The following is a 10,264-nucleotide window of genomic DNA, read 5'->3' as shown; positions in this document are numbered from 1 at the left end:
CTATTTATATCTATCTATCTATCTATCTATCTATCTATCTATCTATCTATCTATCTATCTATCTATCTATATCTATATCTCTATCATCTATCTATCTATCTATCTATCTATCTGGCTATCTATCTATCTATCTATCTATCTATCTATCTATCTATCTATCTATCTATCTGGCTATCTATCTATCTGGCTATCTATCTGGCTATCTGTCATCTATTGATCATCTATCTATCTATCTATCTATCTATCTATCTATCTATCTATCATCTATCTATCTACGTACCTATCTACCTACCATCCATCAATTTACCTTTCTACCCCCTATTTACCTACCTTCCTACCTTCCTATCATCCATCCATCTATCAATCATCTGTCTACCTACATACCCATCTACTCACTACCCACCTACCTACCTACCAATCAATCAATCTATCATCCATATCTATTATCCATGCATCCATCTATCATCCATCATCTATATCATCCATCCATCCTTCATCCACCCATCATCTATCTAACTGTCTGAATGTCTACCCATTTACGTATCTACCTACCTATCTATTTATTCTCTTCCTCTTTCTCCCTTTCTCCTTCCTTCATCTTATGTTTTTCCTCCCTCCCTAACTTTTCCTTTAATTTTCTCCCTTCGATTCTTGCCTCCTTCCTTCTCCTTTCTCTTCCTAACTTTCCCTTTTCTTCCATTTTTCCTCCTTACCTTTTATTCCCTTCCTTTTCTCCTCCTTACCTTTCTCTTCCTGCCTTTTCCTTTCTTCCATTTTTCCTCCTTCCCTCCTTTCCGTTCTTTCTCACTCCCATCTCCTTCCCCCCCCCCTCTCCCCAATGAGCCCCGCAACCGCCTCCTAAAAGCCCAGTCAAACGCTCCTAAGCGAGAGTCGCTGTCCCGTCCCGCGCACGCGCGCTGGCTCCTTCGGCGCTCCTTTCTTCCTACCCTCGCGGAGCGCAGCGCAGCCCCTTCGACTTGCGCGGGGCGGAGGAGCTGGAGTGGGCGAGGCTCATCCCGGAAGTCTTGCCCCCCCCCCCGCCCTCCCTTGCAGGATTTCCCCGGGCAGGTGAGCCTTGGAGAGGCAGTGGGGCTGCGGGGTTTTTTCTATTGGGGTGGAGTGGTGAGAGCGTGACTGGGCTTTTATAAGCATCCTTAATGCGGGCGGAGAAGCTTGGAAATCCTGGCTGGGGGCTTGGTGAGTGGGTGGGTGGGTAGGTGGGTCAATGGATGAAGGGCTGCAGAAACCGGGCATGGCTGGATTTAGTGAAGAGAACGACCAGGGGAGACAGGATAGCAGTGGTCCAATATTTGAGGGGCTGCCAGAGAGAGGAGTGGGGTGGGTGGGGGTCAAGCTATTTCCCAAAGCAGCTGAAGGGTAGGACAAGAAGCAATGGATGGAAACTAACCAAAGAGAGATTCAACCTGGACCCAAGGAGGAATTTTCCGACAGTGAGAACAATCCACCCATGGAACAGAAGTTGACTTCTGAAACTGGTGGCAGCTTCATCCCTGGAAGGTTTCAAGAAGGGGTTGGACTGCCCTGTGTCAGAAATGGTCTTCTGCTTGGGCATGGGGGTTGGACTAGATGACCTCCAAGGTCCCTTCCAACTCTGTCGTTCTGTTATTCAGAAGTTGTGGGAGCTTCATGGCTGGAGGCTTTCAAGAAGAGACTGGATTGCTACCTGTCAGAAATGGTGTAGGATCTCCTGCTTGGGCAGGGGGTTGGACTAGATGACCTCCAAGGTCCCTTCCAACTCTGTTAATTAATTTACCATCCCTGGAGGCTTTCAAGAAGAGACTTGAGCTGTCCTCTGTCGGAAACGGTGCAGGGTCTCTCCTGCTTGGGCAGGGGGGTTGAACTAGATGACCTCCAAGGTCCCTTCCGACTCTGGATGAATTACCTTTTCCTGCAGTGAGTGCCATGGTATTTTTTGACAGAGGTTGATGTAGATGGCCATGGAAGGTGTGGTTTTTTTTCTCTCTCTTCCTTTTTCAGCAATAATCTAGTTTGAAGTCTGTATCCCTTCTGGTATGTTTCTATTCTGTTACAAAAGCTGCAGCCTTTTAAAACGTGATATTTATTGCTAAAAAGAGGAAGGAAATTCACACGTCATCCATATGAAGCTTCTGTTTTGTTCTAGGGCAGTGGTTCCCAAACTTGGCAACTTTAACACTTGTGGACTTCAACTCCCAGAATTCTCCAGCCAGCTCTGCAGAGTCGGCCGCCGGTGGGCCCAGTGTCCGACAGGTCCCAACAGCAGTATTGTCTCTGCCAAAACATGCTTGCTTGAATAACCGCCTGGCTTGGTTTCTCCCACAGCTTCCATTCTGTGTTTGTGTGTGTTGCTTCGGGACGGCTGTTTCACAAGAGCATGAGGCTCGTAATCCTAGAAAACTATGATTTGGCCAGCGAATGGGCCGCAAAATATATCTGCAACTGCATCATTCAGTTCAAACCCAACGAAAGCCGATATTTCACCCTTGGATTACCGACAGGTGAGTCCCTTTGTCTGTCTGTCTGTCTGTCTCTGTTCTATATTTTTGCTCTTGAACAGTGTTTCTCAACCTTGGCAACTTGAAGATGTCTGGCTGGGGAATTCTGGGAGTGGAAGTCCGGACATCTTCAAGTTGCCAAGGTTGAGAAACACTGCTCTTGAAGATAAGGAGGAATTAATGGTTTACTTGGGTTTAGTGGCTAAGTTTCACTCACCTGGTGCTTTTCTCTCCTGAGTAAAAATCTGGATTAAATTTAGGAATTGGATCATGCGTCGATTCATGCAGTATACAGGTCCTTCCAGTGAGTTATCTGTATACTACGCCTGTCGGAACGAGGGCTATGAAAATATCTACAGACCCCCTCGCATCCTGGATGTCAATTGTTTCAACTTCTCCCCTCAAAACGACGCTATAGGGCACTGCGCACCAGAACAACTAGGCACAAGGACAGTTTCCACCCCGAAAGAAGGTGGGGCTTAGCAGTGAGAAGACGGATTTTCAGGCTATTCCTGAAATTCCTCTATTCCGAAGGAAAGGTAGGAGGAGATCCAGTGACCCCAGAGACGTTCGCAAAGTCCCTGGGGGGTTGGAATTTAACCTCCTTTGCCAGTGACTTCTGGATTAGCTGTAAGCTAACCGAAACTGCAGGTTGCCCCTAAGAATGGCATGAGTGTTTCCAGCTGGTAAGGTGATTTTATTACTCAGAGAGACACGGTCCGCATAAAAATTTAAGCTAATTGAAACCAAAGAACAGAAGAATCTAGCGGCGAATTGGATCTCTTTATGGGTTCATGGACGGTGGTTACCCTATTTCCTAAATGTTTTAAATGCTACTTACATGGACAAAGGACAGTTTCCACCCCGAAAGCCATCAATCTGCTAAACAAATCATGGCAAGTGTGATTTTCGGCCACCTGGAGGGCTGGGGGAGGCTGTTTTCGCCCTCCCCAGACTTCGGGAAAGCCTCCGGAGCCTGTGAAGGGCATAAAAACGGGCCTAACGGGCCAACTGGAAGTTTGGAAACTTTTCCCGGCCCCCTGGAAGCCAAAAACTGATCCCCTTGGGCATGCACAAGTGGGCGGGGAGCATTGCGTTGTGGGTGTGGGGCATGGGAGCGCACCGTCGAGCATGCATGCAAAATTTTGGCACGTGTTTGCAAAAAGGTTCGGCATCTCTGCTATAGGGCACAGCACGCCAGAACAACTAGACACGAGGACAGTTTTATACTCCGAATAAAAATGGAAAAAAATACAGTAATTATAAGCGGACTTGCGATCGACCCATCTTTTGCAATTCGAATTGCAAAATATTCTTCTTAGTGCGTAATGAAACCATTTGCTTGACGCAGGAAGTACACCCTTGGGATGCTACCGGAAGCTGATAGACTATCACAAAAGGGGAGATCTCTCTTTTAAATATGTGAAGACATTCAACATGGATGAATACGTAGGTAAGTTGCTGTTGTTGTCTGTCAGAATCAGGATTGGGGGGGACCTTGGAGGTCTTCTAGTCCGGCCCCCTACTCAAGCAGGTTACACTCGACCACTTCAGTCAAGTGTCTGTCCAGCCTCTTCTTAAAAACCTCCAGGGATGGAGCAGCCACAGCTTCTGGTGGCAAGCTGTTCCGCTGGTTAATTGTTCTCACTGTCAGGAAATTTCTCCTCAGTTCTAAGTTGCTTCTCTCCTTGATGAGTTTCAATCCATGGTTTCTTGTCTTGCTTTCTGGTGCTTTGGAAAATAGGTTCATCCTCTCCTCTTTGTGACAGCCCCTCAAATATTAGAATACTGCTATCATGTCCCTCCTAGTCTTTCTTTTCCCTAAACTAAAAAAGTTAAAAGTAAAGTTTCCTCTTGCACATATGTGCTAGTCGTTCCTGACTCTAGGGGGTGGTGCTCATCTCCGTTCCAAAGCCGAAGAGCCAGCGCTGTCCGAAGACGTCTCCGTGGTCATGTGGCCGGCATGACTCAGCTCCCGAAGGCGCACGGAACACTGTTCCCTTCCCACCAAAGGTGGTTCCTATTTTTCTACTTGCAATTTTTACGGTGCTTTCGAACTGCTAGGTTGGCAGAAGCTGGGACAAGTCATGGGAGCTCCCTCCGTTACGCGGCGCTAGGGATTCGAACCGCCGAACAGCCGACCTTTTTTGATCGAGAAACTCAGCGTCTTAGCCACTGCGTCCCATTTCCCTAGGCTAGCCAGACCCAAATCCTTCCCCAAATACCGGCGTTCATTCAACATGGGACAGAGTTGCATGCTTCAATCCATTCCACGTCCCTTTAATTATTATTATTATTATTTTTGAGTTCCAGGAAATTAAACTGGTCTGCTTTGGTTCCAGGGCTTCCCAGGGATCATCCAGAGAGCTACCATTCTTACATGTGGAACAATTTCTTTAAGCACATTGATATAGATCCAAACCACGCTCACATTCTCGACGGGAACGCGCCGGATCTGAAAGCCGAGTGCGAAGCCTTTGAAAAGAAAATAGAAGAAGCTGGAGGGATTGAGCTGTTTGTTGGAGGTGAGTTTTTGGGGAAGTTATTAAGCAAAAAAAAATTAAAAATAAAATGGAAAGTATTAGTGAGTAATCCAATTAGCAGAAGGTGCTATTTAAGTTATCATTCAATGAGGAATAAAATAATGCAGGGTAGTCTTAAGACTTATGGCCAGACTTGAGCCAGTGTTTTATGTTGCTAAGTGAGACACTTGTCAAGTCAGTTTGCCCCGCGCTAAGCCTCTGGATGCGGGTGAAGGAGGAGAGTACAGAAGTTGGCTTGAAACTCAACATTAAGAAAACTAAGATCATGGCATCCGGCCCTCTCAAACCCTGGCAAATAGATGGGGAAGAAATGGAGGTGGTGAGAGATTTTATTTTCCTGGGCTCCAAGATGGGGATGGCAGCCAAGAAATCAAAAGAGGCTTGCTCCTGGGGAGGAAAACTATGGCAAATCTAGACAGCATCCTAAAAAGCAGAGACATCCCCCTGCCAACAAAAGTGCGTCTATTGAAGGCTGTGGTTTTCCCAGTTGCAACAGATGGCTGTGAAGGTTGGACCATAAGGAAGGCTGAGCGCCAAAGAATGGAGGCCTTTGAACTCTGGTGCTGGAGAAGAAGACTCCTGCACTGAGTCCCTTGGACTGCAAGGCCATCCAACCGGTCAGTCCTAGAGGAGATCAAACCTGGCTGCTCTTTAGAAGGCCAGATCCCGAAGAGGGAACTCAAAGACTTTGGCCACCTGATGAGAAGGAAGAAGGACTCCCTGGAGAAGAGCCTCATGAAGGGAACGATGGAGGGCAAAAGAAGAAGGAGGGGACAACAGAGAAGGAGGTGGATGGATGGAGTCACTGAAGCAGCTGGCGTGAGCTTAAATGGACTCCAGAGGATGGGAGAAGACAGGAAGGCCTGGAGGAAGGTTCTCCATGGGTTCGCGATGTGTTGGACACGACTTCGCAACTAACAACAATAACAAGATTTAATGGCCAGATGCCCTTCCCTGTTGCCAATGTGGAGTTTTGTTCAGCAGATATTGGTTTGGTTTATTAGATTTATATGCCGCCCTTCTCCCAAGGACTTAGGGCGGCGTACAACATTAAAAAAACTCATATTACAGAAGTTAAAAAGAATTAAATAGAATATCCCAAGCAAACCCAATTAGAATTAACAATGACGTTTTTAAGAAAATTCAATTCAATATATTCTCATTATGCCCAGAGAGAGAAATTTCTGCCTCTACCTAGCATCGAACTCACAGCCTCCTGATTGTGAGGCGAGAGCTCCACCTCTAGGCCACCTTGATTTCGTGATGGTTCAAAGTTACAATGATGCCACAAAAAGTGACTTAGCATTGTTATTCACATGATTTTTGTGAGGTTGGCACGGCCACATGATCAGAATTCAGAGGCTTGGCAACTGACTCATATTTACGACGGTTGCAGCGTCCCGGGGGGGGGGGTCCCATGACCAGCAAAGTTGGGGAAGCCAGATTCCCTGAACAAAACAGGTTACTCACTTAACACATCGCAGCAATCCACTTAACAACGGCGGTTAAGAAAACTGGGCAGGCCTCACTTAACCAATGGTCTTGCTTAGCGCCGGAAATTTTGGGCTGCGTTGTGGGTCGTAAGTCGAGGACTCCCTGTATCGAGAGTGTTCACAATCAAGGGTGTGGTTTTGTCGTTTGTGGTTTTTTCCCCCCAAGGAATTGGTCCAGATGGTCACATCGCTTTCAACGAGCCGGGATCCAGTTTGGTGTCGAGAACGAGATTGAAAACGCTCGCCATGGACACCATCCTGGCGAACGCAAAATACTTCGACGGCGATTTATCGAAGGTTCCAACTATGGCGTTGACAGTTGGCGTGGGAACAGTCATGGATGCGCGGGAAGTAAGAACATAACGTCTTTATACTTGCATTTTTTTCTTTAATGTATCCGAAAACTGGAGTGCAATGTAAGTCACGTCCTTTAGAATTAGTGTATTATAAATCGCCATTTAACGACCCCGGGGTGGAGTCTGGGCAATGAAATGGAGCTAGCAGAGTGTTTTAATGGCCGGATGCCCTTCCCTGTCACCAATGTGGAGTTTTGTTCACCTTGTGGCCAGCAGAGCTGGCAGCAGAGTCGGACAGTGAGTAGGTTGGGGAGGAACATGGGCCGGTCCTGGGAGTCTGGGGAAGGCTCGGGTGAGGGCTCTGTGTCAGAGGCAGAGAGGGGGGCCAGAGCCATATGCCAGTTATCGGCTGCCTTCGGAGTTGGATATCAGTGAGGCAGAAGAACAGCTGGAGCCTGTTCCCAGTGTGTGCATGCGCAGAGCTGCCAGATGAAAGGAACAGCTAAAGAACAGGGGTGGACTTGTGAGTAAGGCCACAGGTGGGCGGTGAATGGCCCTTCCCAGAGGAAATAAAGGGAGGAGCGAAAGGGGAGTGGAGTTTGCAAGAGACAATTAGTTCGCTTAATTGGTTTGTGACTCCGAGACTCCTTGCCAAGTTTTGCAGATCTCGGCCTGGCAGCTCTCCAAGCCAGATAAGGTCTGTGACTGTAAATCCTCCCTTGGAAAACTTTGCTGGATGTGAATGAGCAGAGTTCACCGTCAATTAATAAAAGGGTTTTTTGTTGAGACCAGGCGTTTGCTGCCCGCTTTTGGGAAGCCTCGGTGAGAACAGTTCAGCGGAGATATTCTCATTGTGCCCAGAGAGAGGAATATCTGCCTCTCCCTAGGCTCGAACCCACAGCCTCCTGATGGGCGAGGCGAGAGCTCCACCTCTAGGCCACTGCAGCACCAGATTTAGTTCAATACTAAATCTCTATGTCAGAGGTCGGGGAACCATATGGCTTCCTTTGTGACTTGTGGACTTCAACTCCCAGAATTCCTGGGAGTTGGAAGTCCACAAGTCTTCGAAGTTGCCAAGGTTGGACACCTCTGGGCTTAGTATATCTTCTGTTGCGATTGAGGGTGCTGCTTTCATAGGCATCTCCTTGACTCTGCTCCGTTCGTCTCCCAGGTCATGATCCTCATCACGGGGGCACACAAAGCCTTCGCCTTATACAAGGCGATCGAGGAAGGGGTCAACCACATGTGGACGGTGTCTGCCTTTCAACAGCACCCCCATACGATCTTCGTCTGCGACGAAGACGCCACGTTAGAACTCCGGGTTAAAACGGTGAAGTATTTCAAAGGTGAGTGTTGTCCTCTTGGAGGAGCTGGGTATGGGTGCAATGCTTCTCAACCTTGGCAACTCGAAGATGTCCGGATTTCAACTCCCAGAATTCCCTAGCCAGCGAATGCCGAGGTGGCGCAGTGGTTAGAGCGCAGCACTGCAGGCTACTTCAGCTGACTGCTAGTTCTGCAGTTTGGCTGTTCAAATCCCACCAGGCTCAAGGTTGACTCAGCCTTCCATCCTTCCGAGGTGGGTAAAATGAGGACCCGGATTGTTGTTGGGGGCAATATGCTGACTCTGTAAACCGCTTAGAGAGGGCTGAAAGCCCTATGAAGCGGTATATAAGTCTAACTGCTATTGCTATTCTGGGAGTTGAAGTCCAGACATCTTCAAGTTGCCAAGGTTAGCAATAGCAATAGCAGTTAGACTTTGTAAACCGCTTAGAGAGGGCTGAAAGCCCTATGAAGCGGTATATGAGTCAGCATATTGCCCCCAACAACAATCCAGGTCCTCATTTCACCTACCTCGGAAGGATGGAAGGCTGAGTCAACCTTGAGCCGGTGAGATTTGAACCGCCAAACTGCAGATAGCAGTCAGCTGAAGTGGCCTGCAGTACTGCACCCTAACCACTGCGCCACCTCGGCTCTTGATAGGTTGAGAAACACTGATCTCGAGAAAATAAGTAAGTATTGACAGTATTTCAGGGACTTTCCGTATTTGACTTAGCACCGTTTTTCACACTTACGACCGTTGCCGCGTGCCCATGGTCATGTGACTTACGTATGCAACCTTCCCTTCCAATGAGGAAAGCCAGACTCACTTAAGAACTGTGTGACTGACTTAAAAACCGCAGGGATCCACTTAACAACCAGTATGGCGCAGAAAGGCGAAAGACTCGCTTAACCAATGTCTCGCTTAGCGATGTACGTTTTGGGCTCAAGTCGTATTACGTGCAATGAATGAAATAATGTTAACTAGCAATATGACTAATGGGAGATTCGGTTTTGTTTTTTCCTTTTATCCTCAAGGTTTAATGCACGTGCATAACAAGCTGGTGGAACCTCTACGCAGCATGAAAGAGCAAAATTGATGGGAGAGGAAGGACCACACCGGCGTCGTTGTGCGGAGGACCCTGGCTTGTGTGTTTTGGGGAGCACCACTGCTAGGGAGAATGGTGAACGTTGGCTAAAACCGAGGGTCTTTTGAAACCCAGGGCTTGTGGTTTTGCTTTCCTCGCGGTCCAAAATATGTGTGTGTAACATTCCACTCAACACTGTCAAAAGCCTTTTTTCTTTTTAACCTTTTTCTCCCCAGCATATTTACAGGGTCTGAAACGATGCAACAATTCAGGGTAAAGAGGAGACGCTTAAACCAGATGCCCAGAGGGAGAATTTAACGTTCTGGAAGGGGGGGTCTTTGCAGAATGTGTTTAAAAAAAAAGACCCCAAGAGAAGCCGCACCAGTGTAATTTCGCTTCCACCTTATTTTTTAATTTAGGTGGAAAGGCGGCTGTGATAATCTTGTTATGGCCATCTGGACTTTCTTCTGGCTCTGGGACTGGAATAAAAATATTCCTTTGCTGCTTTAGATCTTGGCCCCTGGACAGGGATTGTTAACGGAGAAGCAGGGATTTTACAAATTAGATATGTTTACACCCATATCTCAGCAACCGTTTTACAAGCAATTGTACTTTTTTGAAAAGTTTCTGAAGAGACAGCTTGTGCTCTCTTCTTCCTTTTTGTTTTCTTTTCCCTTCATTTTTTCTTTTCCTTCTTTCCTTTCCCGCTTTCTTTTCCTCTCTTCTTCCCTTTTTCTTTCTCTCTCCCTTCCTTCCTCCCCTTTTTCTTCTTTCTTTTCCCCTCCTCCTTTTTCTCTCCTTCCCTTTCCTTGTCCCTTCTTCATTTCTTTTCCTTCTTTCTTTTTTCCCTTTTTCTTTCTCATTTTTCCTTCCTTCCTTTTTTCTTTCTTTTCCCCTCCCTTTCCTTGTCCCTTCTTCCTAATCCCCTCCTTCTTTCCTTTCTCACTTTCCCTCCCTTTTTCTCTCCCTCCCTCCCTTTCCTTTTTTACTTTCTTCTTTCTCTTTTTCCCTCCCCTTTTTTCTCCCCCTCCC

The 10,264-nt window shown here is 47.2% G+C and overlaps 1 protein-coding gene across 1 annotated transcript; it reads left to right on the top strand.

The window, feature by feature from the left end:
- The first annotated feature begins 945 nt into the window (after positions 1 to 945).
- GNPDA2 (glucosamine-6-phosphate deaminase 2) lies at positions 946 to 9,944 on the top strand. The gene is made up of 7 exons (XM_032224723.1): positions 946 to 1,068; positions 2,323 to 2,498; positions 3,847 to 3,948; positions 4,838 to 5,020; positions 6,698 to 6,882; positions 7,999 to 8,173; positions 9,183 to 9,944. Exons 2-7 carry the CDS (start codon positions 2,375 to 2,377, stop codon positions 9,242 to 9,244), a joined length of 831 nt encoding a protein of 276 aa, XP_032080614.1. The 5' UTR covers positions 946 to 1,068; positions 2,323 to 2,374; the 3' UTR covers positions 9,245 to 9,944.
- The last annotated feature ends 320 nt before the right edge of the window (positions 9,945 to 10,264 follow it).

This window comes from Thamnophis elegans, chromosome 9 (genome assembly GCF_009769535.1).
Source record: "Thamnophis elegans isolate rThaEle1 chromosome 9, rThaEle1.pri, whole genome shotgun sequence".
In the NCBI taxonomy this organism is placed as follows: Eukaryota; Metazoa; Chordata; class Lepidosauria; order Squamata; family Colubridae; genus Thamnophis; species Thamnophis elegans.
The sequence above is the reverse complement of the archived record's forward strand: the minus strand, read 5'-3'. Positions and strand labels throughout refer to the sequence as shown.